The sequence below is a fragment of the Arachis hypogaea genome, chromosome 10 (genome assembly GCF_003086295.3).
Source record: "Arachis hypogaea cultivar Tifrunner chromosome 10, arahy.Tifrunner.gnm2.J5K5, whole genome shotgun sequence".
NCBI classification, from domain to species: Eukaryota; Viridiplantae; Streptophyta; class Magnoliopsida; order Fabales; family Fabaceae; genus Arachis; species Arachis hypogaea.
Genome location: NC_092045.1, coordinates 109562227 through 109575492, shown reverse-complemented (window position 1 = coordinate 109575492; position 13266 = coordinate 109562227). Strand labels below are relative to the sequence as shown.

Here is a 13266-nt window from a genome sequence, read left to right as displayed (position 1 = left end):
TATTACCAAAGGATGGCTGCTAAATATTATCCCCTTAGAAGAAATAATAATCCACCACTCAAACAAGTCTTCATGGCATCCTTGCCAGATGAACTCCAACCAGAACTACAATGGATGATGATGACTCTTTGTAAAGAAGTAGCTACCACCACCATTGGAGAGATATACCAACTGGCTCTAGCTGCCTTGGATAAACTATGTGAATAACAATAGATATTCAAATGGCTCAATCAAAATTCAGGCAAACTCAAATGAGCATATAGTAAATCCTACTTGAAGGTCAAATACAAAGAACCTAGCATCTGTGAATTTAAGCCAAAAAGAAGACACATTGGCAGCAACAATCCAGAACATTTCGACAGAAGACATTCAAAAGGGGCAGAAGAAAGAAAAGATCTTTTTGCTATTTTAAAAGAAAAAACCTCCATAACAAAAAGTCAAACAAATGCTTCATTTGCGGAAAATATGGTCACTTTGCTAAATCATGTCCCAACAAGACAAAGAAAGAAATAAAAATGCTTCAATCTTTGACGGATGCAGCCTCCATAAAAGATGAAGAAGATCTTGAATCAGTACTTAAAGAGCAAGAAGACAAAGATGGTGATACCCAATATGTTTTCCTAGACTCTGACTCAAAAGAAAGCAGTTCAGAGGATGATTTCTCACCAAAGAGATCAATCTTTACAATAGCTTTTGTCACCACAAGAATTCCTAAAGCATCAAAAATCCCAAAAGAGGAACTTGGATATCTTGGGTCTTTAGGAATGAAGCAGATTGATGGTACTCCCCGACTTCATTTCTACTTAAAGATCAAAACGTCCATCTATGACAAACCACTGAAAGTTGTTACACTGATGGATATTGGATCTTGTGCCACTGTCCTAAAGCCACATGTCTTACCTAAAGAAATGTGGGCGCCTTTCCATAAGAGGTTTTCAGCGGCCAACAACGAAGCCTTCACCATTAATCTAATTTCCAAAAAACCTATTAGATTGGAAATATTTGCAGGCCAGACCACTTGACTCAAGGTATTAGGAAGTTAACTCCCAGAAAAAGATGTCCTGTTTGGATTTGATGCCTTTTTTCAAACCCATGGGATACATATTAAATCCACTGGCCTAAGTTACAAAAGGCAGTTCTTGCCTTTCATAGGAATACAAAGCATCCTTGAAATCCAGGAAGCTCCAGATGAATACAAGGAGGTCCAGCAATAACTCCTTAATGCTTGTTGTGACAGTCATGATCAATTCAACCACTATGCACCTTTGTGAAAGATTTCAGATTTTTATGTTTGCCTTCCTTTTAAAAAGAATGAGGACATCAACCCAACAAGGACCACACACTCAGGGATGAATCTTGAAGATCTCAGGTTGGCAAGAGTTGAATGTGCAGCTCTTCTTGTTCAAGAACTCATTGAACCAACCAATTCTAACTGGGTATGTCAAGCCTTTTATGTTGAAAAAAAGGCTGAGCAAAATAGAGGAAAAAAGAGGCTTGTTATTGATTACAAGACACTCAATTCTTTTTGCAAGACGACAAATTTTTTCTATCAAGAATCCCAGTTATTACACAAAGACTAAATGGAGCAAAAATATTCAGCAAATTTGATCTAAAAGCTGGTTTTTGGCAAAATAGAGCTTCATCCTGAAGATAGATATAAGACAGCCTTCTGTATTCTTGAAGCCCAATATCAGTGGATAGTAATGCCATTCGGACTCAAAGTGGGCCCATCTCTCTTCCAAAAAACGATGATCAAAATCTTTGAGCCCATTTTACATTCCACACTCATTTACATTGATGACATCCTACTGTTCTCAAAGAACAATGAAGCCTATAAGGCACTCCTGGCCCAATTCACTCAAATAATTAGAGATTGGGGAATCATGCTATCATAAAAAAAGAGCTCCCTTGCTCAAACAAAAATTGAGTTCCGCAGAATAGTCTTCGAAGACGGATTTTTTCAACCATGGAATCATATTGCTAAAGAATTAATTCATTTCCTTGACGAAAGCATGACAGTCAAACAGGTCCAACAATTCTTGAAAATTGAAAACTACATCAGAGACTTTATACCAGATGTGACCAGATACACCGGCCAGCTGTCAAAACTCTTGTAAAAGAAACCTCCACCATGGAGACTTGAACAAACCACAGTTGTCAAAACCCTGAAGAATATAGCACAAGACCCCCCTCTTCCAAAGATTCCTAGCATAGAAAAAAGGATATTACAGACAGATACTAGTAATGAATTCTGGGAAGTTGTGTTATTTGAAGAAATTGATGGGACAAGACACTACTGTGCGCATGCTAGCGGACAATTCAAAGAATTAGAAAAACACTACCATGCCACTTACAAAGAAATCCTTGATGTTAAACGCGAGATAGAAAAATTCAATTTTCACCTCAGTTCTTATCATTTCACTGTGGAGATGGATAACACCTCTTTCCCATCAATGCTGGAAATCAAGAAAAAGATTCTGCCAGACTCTTAACTTTTGCAATGAAAAGACTGGTTTTTCCTTTATAAATTTGAGATAAAACACATAAAGGGACACCAAAACATAATTGCTGATTTCCTATCTAGGCCGACCAAAAAACCAATCCCAAAACCTGTTCTTTACATTTACACCATGAGTACACACAATTCTCCATACACCGTTCCATTTCCTAATTGCTCGCTTCACAGGGGCCCATATAGAAAAAGATTGGCCATTTTCCCCTCAAAGCAAGACCTTAACCAGAATTTCAAATAGACTGCCTAGCCAGACAAACCCTGTTCTATTGGCTACATCAGCTTCTTGTCATAACCCAAATTCATCCAAACCCAAGGTACTTCAACATGGATACCCCTTTTTGCACTATCCCAATAATCCAAGGACCTGTACCAGAAGAAATGATGTGGTATATCTTAGCTCTGTCTTTCATATATACATGTGTCATCATAGTGTCAATCTTTTTCATATACCATATCTTGTGTAATAGCACTCAAGCACAATTCCACTTGATTTGATTATTCTCTATGTATGCTCCACTTGATGCATGGAGATGAATGTTATACAACATGTTTGACCGCCATCAACTGTGGGACAAACCTTCTCAGGTAAAACAAAAATTCTGTTATTTTGTCATCTTATAGAGAAGTTACTTTACTGGTGGTAACCCACATACCATGAACAGGATTGATATTGTTGGATACTCTACCATATGGCCTACAGATGAAAAGTCAGTCTTGAATGCCTTGGCCAAATACCTTTGTCAAATATATGGAGATAAAGGTGTAATTGAAGGACTCTCGTTCAGATCAAATGTTCTGCCAATTATACTCCAAAGGTTTCGGTCCAGATTCATAACCTCAAGAATGATTAACCAATTTGGACAGTACTCTTTTCACACTCCGATATTAAGATAGAATTCTCCTTATCAGCCTAGCACATCCAGACATCTCCCAAATAATGAAGATCTTAATTCTGAAGATCTAAGAGCTAGATTATATGCCTTGCCACCCAACCCAACCAGGATTGATGCAGAAATACCCAATGATACTGAAGGCTCAAATTCAGACCGATATGACCTATATTTACAAGATGTCCAAAATCCTAATGAAGGGTACACTAAAGATCCACTTACCTATTTACAAAACCCTGATATGGATTTTAGAACTGTCAATTTGGCTTGTGATGTCACATCATCCTTCTCAAACGGTGATAGGACCCTTCCAGAAAACTATTTTAAGCCATCTATTTATGAAGACAAATGTCCCCACTATGTTCAATTATTAAGGGCACTAAAATAAAGTGAACTCTATCACTTGTCTAGGAAAAGTCAGGAAGAGATAAGGCTTATCCTTATCTTTCAGTTGGCATTATATAATAGGCTTGTTTAAATTCTGCAAGATATTGCTATCGTCCAAAGACCTTTATAAAAAGAGGAGTTCACCTTAGTTGTATTCAGATCTCAACAAACATCGTAATATATCCACTTTCTTTACAAAAATGTTTTAAATTTTTTTTCTTTCTCTGAAAGCTTGGCTAGTGTTATTTTTTTCTTCCTTATCTAGTATCATTAAGTATGTTCTTGTTTATCTTTATTTTTAGGAGATCCTGCTTATGAGAATATAGCACAGATAGGATCTACAAAAATTTCTTATAGTAAAAAAAGGATTCAATCTTATAATACCAAGTTCTTCTCGGACCCTTTAAATCTCACCTGATAAGATGATTGATATGGATAAATTAAAAATGTTTATTTTAGCAAAATCTTCTATCATTTTTCTTTTTAAAAAATATATTTTTAATGATTTAGCACAAAATTAGTTGTTCATCATTGAGAGGAGGGTTAAACACTTAAACGAGAAGTCGTAAACTGTAAAGGTGAGAGAAACAGGGACGCCACAAAGCGGCAATCGGTGGCTAATAACTGATGCCGCTACTTTGAGTCGCTTTCGTTTTCCATCATTCAGTTTCTTCTCCGAGGACCAAGCTTCTCTTCCTTTCGCTTTCACAGTTTGCACTGTCACTGTGTCATTCAACATAACCAACTTAACTGCCCAATGGGTCAGTGTGTTATTTTTTTCCTCTTATTTTAAAATTTGATCTTTGATCATGAGCTGTTGATAATATTAAAAATCCAAACTTTATTGGTTTGAATTCGCTTCCCAATTTTTCCGTCACTTATTTTTAGGTTAAAATTTTGTGGCAGAGGAGAGAGAAGAGAAGATGGAGGAGATGGAAGGAATGGCATCAATAGCATTGTTACCAAGTGGTTCTTTATCGGGACACTTCATCCAACTTCCCCATTCTATCTGCTATGGTCTTCATGGCTCTGGTATATTATTATCTATAATTTTTTTTAATTATTTCTTTTTGAAGTAATTTTCAATTTTGTGAATGTGTTTAGGAAGACTGAAATTTGAGTTTAGGTACTATTGAATATTAGTTAGAATATAAACCAAAAAGTGATACTTTAATAGTTTCCTCTAGTGCTAGCAAATTGAATTTCTTTGTGTGTTTGCAATTATCACTGGGTTTCAAGTAACCATGAAGTAACGGTTGAGTTGTCTATGAAGTCAGAAGTTCAAGCAGTAGAGCCACTAATGTTTGCAATAGGTTAGGCTGTCTACATTACACGATTCGGGTGCAGCTCTTCCCTAAACTCTATGAAATGCCAAATGCTTTACAGCAAACCGCTCGTTAATCTAATATCATTTGAGTTTGCTTTGATGAAAAATGAGGCACAGACCTAGATCATGCCATGAGATAAATGCAGGGTCTAAATCAATTGCACCCTTTCATAGACATAGAGCCAGTGTTGGTGATTAGTCTGCCTTTCTCTTCACTGGATTGGGGATTATCATTGGAAATTTTCTTTCTAAATGCGCTTTAGGCAAACGGATAGCGTGTTTTGACAGCGGAGTTTTGTTATTTGTTCTGTTTTAGATTGTATATCATTGAACCTAAGCTGAATTACTTGCTTCTTATTAAAATTGTCAAACTTAAACTTTAAACACAGCTTACAGCTTTCATTATCCTCCCTCCAACGAGTAACTCTTCCCAGAATCGCAAAAGATGTTGAGTTGGATTTATTTTACACCTTGTTGATTTATTTTATGTTGATTACTTTCTCATGGTCCTATGTGAATCTATAGGATTTTTTTTATGTACATTCTCGGTTTTCTCCATTTAATATGATTACTTATGTGTTTCTCTTTTCCAATTTTTTCTACGGCGAAAGAATTGCCTTGTGAAAGGGAATGCAGTAGGGGTGAGGATTATCGCCTCATCAAGCTTACAATCACAGATTTCAATGTACTAACCATGACTTCTGTCTTGTTTATCTTTAGCTGTTCATCATGCACTTCATTGCCTGTTTGGTTTTGTTGAAACAGACAAAGAAAGAACAAGTTACTATTGTCGAGTGCAAAGGTCATGATGCTGCTCGGTTCAATAGCATTGATCATGCTCATGGGTAAGGCATGGTGATCTTTACATTATATACTACCAGGGTCTTTTTTTTTAATCATATTTGATACCTAATCAGTAAAATTTTTATGGTAAACAGCTAGAATAACGGTATTAAGATGAAAGTGAATTTTCTTAATCGGGTAATCGTGTTGGTATTTGTTCTAGAGTATAGTGCAGGAATTATTGGACTCTACTAGGATTAACTATAGTTAGATTCTATGAATGGGGTTTCTCTTCTAGACATTCTTTACATTTACAAATCGAGGTTTCCATTCATTTTGATGAGTATTACATGATGACATCTTCAATTCATTGTTTTGCATTCACCTTGTAACAGTTGGGAGAAGGATGTCACAGGTATGGTTGGACAGAATAATGGGAAGAAAAGAATCATGGTTTTTTTCGAGTGCCAGACATTGAAAGCTGATAAAGCAGCCGAAGACCACATAAGACAGTTCATGCCGAAATTAATGGGGCTGGACGCCGTTGGTATGTCAATGTGAATCTCACCTAGTAGTAGTTTCCTGTTTGTTTTATGAAGGAGCGGAGCTTGGTTTATGTTGTGCCAGGTTTAAATATATCTGCATATTTATATTTAATATCATCCTGATAAACTCATTTTGATTATATTTGACTGCGTTCTTGGTAATTGCCAGACCTTTTATAATATGTGGTGCATTCCTTGCCATTTCCATGTTTCGGTTATTTTCATTTTTGTGCATACCAAATTGAAGAAAAAGGGCAGGGGGACAATGCCATACTTTTTCTGCTGTTAAATCAACTATGGCATTTCTCTTCTTGGAATCAATTTTGTTAACAGAAATTTATATCATAAACCCTGTACCCTAATCCGTGTGAGGATATTTTGATGCTACCTTCATGGCATGTATTTGCATCCTGACACATGGCTTCCTGATAGAGTTTTGTAAGGTTATCTTGCAAATGAAGGAACCTTGCATTCTTTTGAAATGTTAAATCGCCACTTTCAAATAGCAGTATCAGTTTAAGACATTTCCTTTCACAAGTTCTGCATTGTTTAAATGATTCCTCTTTCATTCTTTCATCACACATTTCGTTTGGTGATTTCCATTGTGCAGTTAACATTGGAAGGATGACAATTTCTGGGTTGGACTTTGGAAAGGACGACGAAGAAACTGAGTAGAAAATTTACTGCAACTTGTTAAGCAAATCACCTATTTTAATCTATTTAATGTGAAGGTTACAAAGTCGTTCTCTATGACCATCCACCATTTTCGCTTCCCCTTGAAGGCTTGAAATCAGTCGAAACGAATCAATTACCTTTTCCTTTCCAATCCATTTAGGACAGCCAAGTGTTACAATTCAACTCTTTGTGAACTTAACGAAACACATGTAGGAGTGATATGCGTTATTAGTGTGCACTTGCGTCGGAGTCTAAACAGCTGTTTTGATTTATATAATTTTAATAACTCGTTTAAGCATGAATACTTGATAAAGGTTCAACGCAGGCAACGTGAGAAAGAAGCGTCAACATGGTTGTTGTTGTTATCGAACAAGGTCCAGCAACAAATGCGGCGGCAGCCAGTGTTAGATCTAGTTTAGACTTGAGACATTAAGAAATCAAATGAACAAGTCACCCACCCACATCAATGGTGGATAAAATGGGAGTTTGTTCCACAATAGCAAATTGGCCTTTTGAATTGTGTTGGTAATCATTGAAAGGCTACTAGAATCTTGTCTGGTAATCATTGACTCACATTTTCTCATAATTTAAAGCTGCGCGTCAAAACAAAGAATATGAAGCCTAAGAATATACCTAACTCCTCATAACGATGGTTGGGTTAGCAGAGTAAGAGGAATGAGAATGATGCGTAACAATTATGAATTAAAGAACAACCAAATCTACCAGCCGGGTACTACAGATATTCACACATCAACAAACATTGTTCACAGTAACAAAGCCGATATTTTGATTCATTGTTGAAAATTTTGTTCATACACTATCTATCCTTTGTAGGAAAATGCCAGCATGTGTTGACACAGCAGCAGCATCAATCAAACTCAATGGTTTAAATTTAATTCATATAATGGCATATTTGACCAGAAATTTTTACCCGATGAGTATTCCAGAAGTGCGTTCAAACCAGTACATCATGTGAATAGGGAATGCCAATCTGTTCAAAATAATTGAAGAAATATCATATTGTGAGGACTTCAGAGTAAAAGTAGGCAATCCAAGCATTCGTACACCTTTCAGCGTATTCTTCTACTCTTGAGAAATTATTGCATACTCGTAGAGCACTTTGGTGGATTACGCTCCATCTATCGAGATATCAGTGTTCTTCTTTATGGTAAGAATTGTATTTTCATTTGAAAGTTATTATATTAATAGATGGAGGATAATCAACCTAAATATTAAGGGTGTGTTTGGGATTCACGTTGGAGAACAAAAAGCTTGGGATTCACGTTGGAGAACAAAAAGCTCGTTTGAACGTCTTGAACGCCACATTGTTTTGTTTGGCAATTTTTTGGAATCTCTAATCTAGAAGTGCTTTCACATTGTTTTGTTTCATATTATTTTTTTAGTGTTCTGATGTTATTTTTTTAATTTTCTATTGTTATATTTTTATTGTATTTTTTTATTTATATGACAACTATTGTTGATATAAATTTTATTTTTATTAATTTTTATTATTTTTTGTTTATATAAATTATTTTTCTATCCTTTATTGTACTATATTTTTGTTATGTATAAATTTTTTATTTTTTTTATTTGATTATATTCATATAAATTTTATTTACTTTTTATTATAATTTTTTTGTTCATATGATATATATTGTTGGTTGAATTATTATATATTATGTTTGTATGATTTTTTTGTTTTTGTTTTTTATTTTTATTGTACTTTATTTGTTTTTATTATATAGTAACTATAACTAACAAAAGAATCATAAATAATAAAAATTTATAATCCAAAATATACTAAATTAAAGAGTACTCACGGAACTAAAATAAATTATAAAATCTTTTCTTTTTGTTTGACATTATAAAATCTTTTCTTTTTGTTTGACATTATAATTTATTTCTTAGCTTGGTATTGATAAGAATTTATTTATATTTTTATGTAGGACTTATTTTTTGTTAATTAATTTGGAATGAACATGGAATATTTGCTTAAAGAATATGAAAAAGAACAACATGAAAAATCAAAATTACTTTCCATTATAGAAGAAGAAATAGATGAAATTGAAAATATTTCTGCATTAATTGGTTAATATGCAGTCAATTATTTGTGCAAAAAACCATGCAGAACTAGTGAACAAACAGGTTATTTATGGGTGCAAGAAATTTTAGGTGTGCAACAATGGCTATTCATAATTTTATTAGAAGACATTCTGAAACAGATACTGAGTTTAATCAATATGAACATGCAAACATTCTTGATGGAGAAGATAATAGTTATGTTGGTGAAAGCTCATATCAAACTCTAACCATTAGGCTCTTCTGCAGAAATGGATCGTGTTCGAAACTCGATTAGGGATCAAATTATTAATCACATGCAGTAGAAATAATAGTATTCTTATGTACTAATTTTGTATAAGATATTTTTTTATGTATTTCATTAGTGTTTTATCTTTTAATTTAATATTTATTAGTGTTTTTATGTATTAAAATATATTTTGTCAATTTTTATATGTTATTTTAATTTAGTAAATAAATATTAACTTTATTATAAAATGAATTAATAATAAGATTTATTCAAATATTTAAAGTAAAATAATAGAATAATATAAAAAATAATATTTTAATTGATGTCTATTTTAGTCATTTTTCACCTAAGAGTGATTTTGAATAGTATAATCCAAACAACATTCATTTTACTATAATCAATTTTGATATAAAGATTGCCAAACATAAATCACGTTAACACAAACTTACTTTTCATCAAAAACAAGTTTGCAAAATCACTTTTATGCAAACTCCCATTTACAAACTGAAATCCAAACACACACTAAGTGCTCCCATAAGAACGCAATAATTTCTCCTTGAAACTTTGCTTCCTACTCTCTGGTAACATATAGAAGAAGCTTCTTGACTTCCACTTGTGAAGACTCCTCTCAAACTACCAAGTATCTTGTCCATATGTACCATACTAAAATCATGAACTATCAAGCATCCCTAAAGGACGAACAGGCTTTGTTCTTGATTCTATAAAGTGGTTTCTGTTAACATGTGTGATAATAAAAGGAGGAATTGGCATCTTGCTTTTAACATGATTTTACTTGAATGTACCAAGAAATTATCTTTAGAGAAGTCAAGACTTAATTGATCCCCCATACTCTATCCTGTAGGGAATTTTTGAGGAGTCAAACTACGGGGATTTTATACACAAATTGCAAATAACAAAATTAAAACAACCACTATTCAGGCACACCAAAATTAAGTTGGAGACAAATGGATTTTGGGTGCTCAGTATTCAATACTGGATCACAATTTTCTATAAGCTTAGTTGAGGATTTTAATCAACTAGATAACCTATGAAAAAATATTTAGCTGTTTAGCTCAGTTTAAGTTTTAATGAAGCCAGTTGCCGAAAATTCCAAAAAAGATTTTCAATCTTAACATTCAGTTTTTATATAGAAATTATTAGAAAAGAGAAACGAAAACTAAACATAAGAAAAACTCATTATTTTTAGGTATGAGAAAATACCTGAGAATCATTACAATCTTAGTCCTTCTCAGATGCCTCTTCTGATTCAGATAATGGTAACAGGGTGCAGATCCCAAGCATGTGCCCATTAAGGCAAACATAATACTCGATGCAATCTTCATATGAACCCAACCTGCAACTAGCACTTTGCGGGATCATGTTAGCCTGCAGCATGCTCCACAACTTTGCCTTACAATAGGGGCAAAACTCTGTTGGATGAAGCCTGGCACCCTTGTTATTAAGCATCCTCCTTACATTCGAGGTCGCAAAAGACTTGAAAATTCCACGGAAGAATCCTAAATCCCCTTCTTCACCTTGGTCAAGATGTTCGCAAGGATCAGACACATATAAAACATCATTTCTGCACTGTGGTAAAAGAAAGCTCTTTCCTGATGTTCTAGAAAACCTAGTCCGATATACAAAGTGACCGGGGATCTGAATGTTTTTGAACAAACCACCTCTCTTGCATCCGGAACAGTATGTAAGCAGCTTCCCTAGGGGCCTCCAGTTTCCGTCAATACTATGGCTTCCGCTTGATTGCAGATCAAGCATCATCTTAGGAGCTCTTGTTCGACAAAACTCCTTCCACAGTACTCGCTTCGCAAGATCATCGAACCATTTGCACACACATGACAGAGTGGCAATTAGCTTGGGGTTCCAATTCAAACGATGAAAAACCAAGAATAACACATCTTCACTTAAATGCCCCTTGATGCATTGACAACTAGCTGAGTGTACACACCTATATTGCTTTGTCAGAATCATTTTCAACACCTGTGAAAACTCGAAGATTTTTAAGTTATTAGTTTATAACAACTCTTATTTGTCATGCTTTAGGTTATTCATAATTTGACAACCTAGAAACCAAATTTCTTAACTAGTTACATCATGGAGAATTGGAAACTAAGAGAACCCATACTTAATTGTTCAGGTAAAAGAATTTAGTCCATACATTAAGAATTCACCTTATCAGGAATCTTCATAAAGTACTCTAAAGTTGATTCAAGAAAAGGAAACAAAATCTTCTACACAAATTCAAATGCGGAATAGGATATCGGCGCGGACACTTACAAGGAAAACTCGATCGATAACGGAGCTTCGAAGAGAGGGAGTTGTTCAATTCAATTCATTTCAGTTCAGTTCAATTCAAGCAACAGCACTTCAACCAAGATTAGCCTTAAAAATTTCTTCCAAATTCAAGCACCTAGGAGCTCAAAAAATTCCCCAAATTCCGCATCTCATCTATAAAAGCAGTTAACAAACAAAAGAAGATAAATTAACCATAGTAGCAACAGCTCAACAGTACATAACAAATGCAAATCAAGCTACATTACAGAACAAAATTCTTCAACATGTTCATTACACACAGCACAGTCAGTTACACAAGAATCCCTTACTAAATAGACAAAAAATCCAAAATGATCCATCACTAGATTTCACAACAAACCGCACTCTAATTCTCTAAATTTACTAAAACACCCTCCATTCTCCTTTTTTTTTTTTCAGAAAGGAAACCAAAAACGAAAAATGGATCAGAAGAAGTTGAAAACCCCAAATCTTTTGAGAGAAACACTTCCCTGCATGCAATTGATAAAATGAACAGCAAATTCAACAAGCGAAAAGATAGAAAGCAACTAACTTTGCTTGCAGAAAGTTGCAACAGCAAAAGCCTTCAGTAATTTTCAGCTTCCAGCAGGGGCAATTCTGTCCAGACAAAAGAAGGGAAAGAAAGCACAAAACAAACACTCAAGGGCAAGGCATAAAAAATGTAGAGAAAGAAAGGTTTAAGAAGAAGGAGAGAGAGAGAGAAAAAAACAAAGGCTTTTGGGTTGGGTTTTGCATTGTTGTTATGAAGCAGAGAGAAAGAAAGTGAGAGAGTTTCAGATATATTGAAGTGAGGAGTAATGATATAATGACAGGGTCGGTGAAAATGAGTTCCGTGAATGACAAGTGATAAGAGGAAACGTGCCAGTGAGTCCAGCTGGCAGTGGAGAATGGTTACGTGGCATTCGTGCAATGGAAAAGGGGTCGTTCCCCTTTTATTGTGCCGCCCATTGTTTTCACCGTTCCTTAAAAATATCAAAATTCAAAAGCTCACTCTCTGCACCTAAATCTTGGTTCTTTTATATTCCCTTTAAATTTAATAATTGTTTTAATAACTATATGTAATTAAAAGGTGATGATTAACTTAAGAGAGAAATAAGAACCAAGTCCAAATTATTAAAGAGAAAAAGTAGAAGTAAATGAGTATTAAGATTATTATTACTATGGGAGTGGATTTTTTTAATTTTTTTAATTATTTAATAAAATAAATTTTTTTATTATTTAATATTTTTTTATATATTTTTTTTAGTTTCACTTAAAAAATATAAAGTGAGATATCACATTTTATTAAAAAATTAAAAATAATTAAAAAAATCCATTCTCTATTATTATTGGTGTTGTTTATTTTGTACTTTCTTGTTTTATATATGTAGAGTTATGTATACACAAAAATTTTGAGATCAAGAAACTGACTTAACTACTTAATCTTGATCTTGATTTTGTAATTTCTGTTAACCTTTATCACTTATATTTCTAATATCCCCCAATTACCCTCTCAACTCGCCGCCTCT

General features: G+C 34.1%; 2 protein-coding genes across 6 annotated transcripts; one reads left to right on the top strand and one right to left on the bottom strand.

The window, feature by feature from the left end:
* Positions 1–3945: 3945 nt before the first annotated feature.
* Positions 3946–7424, top strand: LOC112716465 (uncharacterized). 2 transcript variants are annotated; one of them, XM_025768380.3, is made up of 6 exons: positions 3946–4553; positions 4699–4824; positions 5731–5804; positions 5885–5964; positions 6298–6449; positions 7058–7424. In XM_025768380.3, the coding sequence occupies exons 1-6, from the start codon at positions 4550–4552 to the stop codon at positions 7120–7122; spliced, it is 501 nt and encodes a 166-aa protein (XP_025624165.1). In that variant the 5' UTR covers positions 3946–4549; the 3' UTR covers positions 7123–7424. The 2 variants fall into 2 exon arrangements, with proteins under 2 accessions (XP_025624165.1, XP_025624166.1); XM_025768381.3 differs by having other exon boundaries at positions 3950–4553; positions 4681–4824.
* Positions 7425–7885: 461 nt separating this feature from the next.
* Positions 7886–12574, bottom strand: LOC112716464 (EID1-like F-box protein 2). 4 transcript variants are annotated; one of them, XR_011866916.1, is made up of 4 exons: positions 12291–12574; positions 11723–11893; positions 10652–11425; positions 7886–8113 (listed from the first exon to the last, which is right to left on the bottom strand). XR_011866916.1 is itself a non-coding variant. In XM_072205411.1 (3 exons), the coding sequence occupies exon 2, from the start codon at positions 11414–11416 to the stop codon at positions 10670–10672; it is 747 nt and encodes a 248-aa protein (XP_072061512.1). In that variant the 5' UTR covers positions 11417–11425; positions 11723–11863; the 3' UTR covers positions 7886–8113; positions 10652–10669. The 4 variants fall into 4 exon arrangements, 2 of the variants coding, with proteins under 2 accessions (XP_072061512.1, XP_072061513.1); XR_011866917.1 differs by lacking the exon at positions 7886–8113 and adding an exon at positions 9787–10286; XM_072205411.1 differs by lacking the exon at positions 12291–12574 and having other exon boundaries at positions 11723–11863.
* Between the last annotated feature and the right edge of the window lie 692 nt (positions 12575–13266).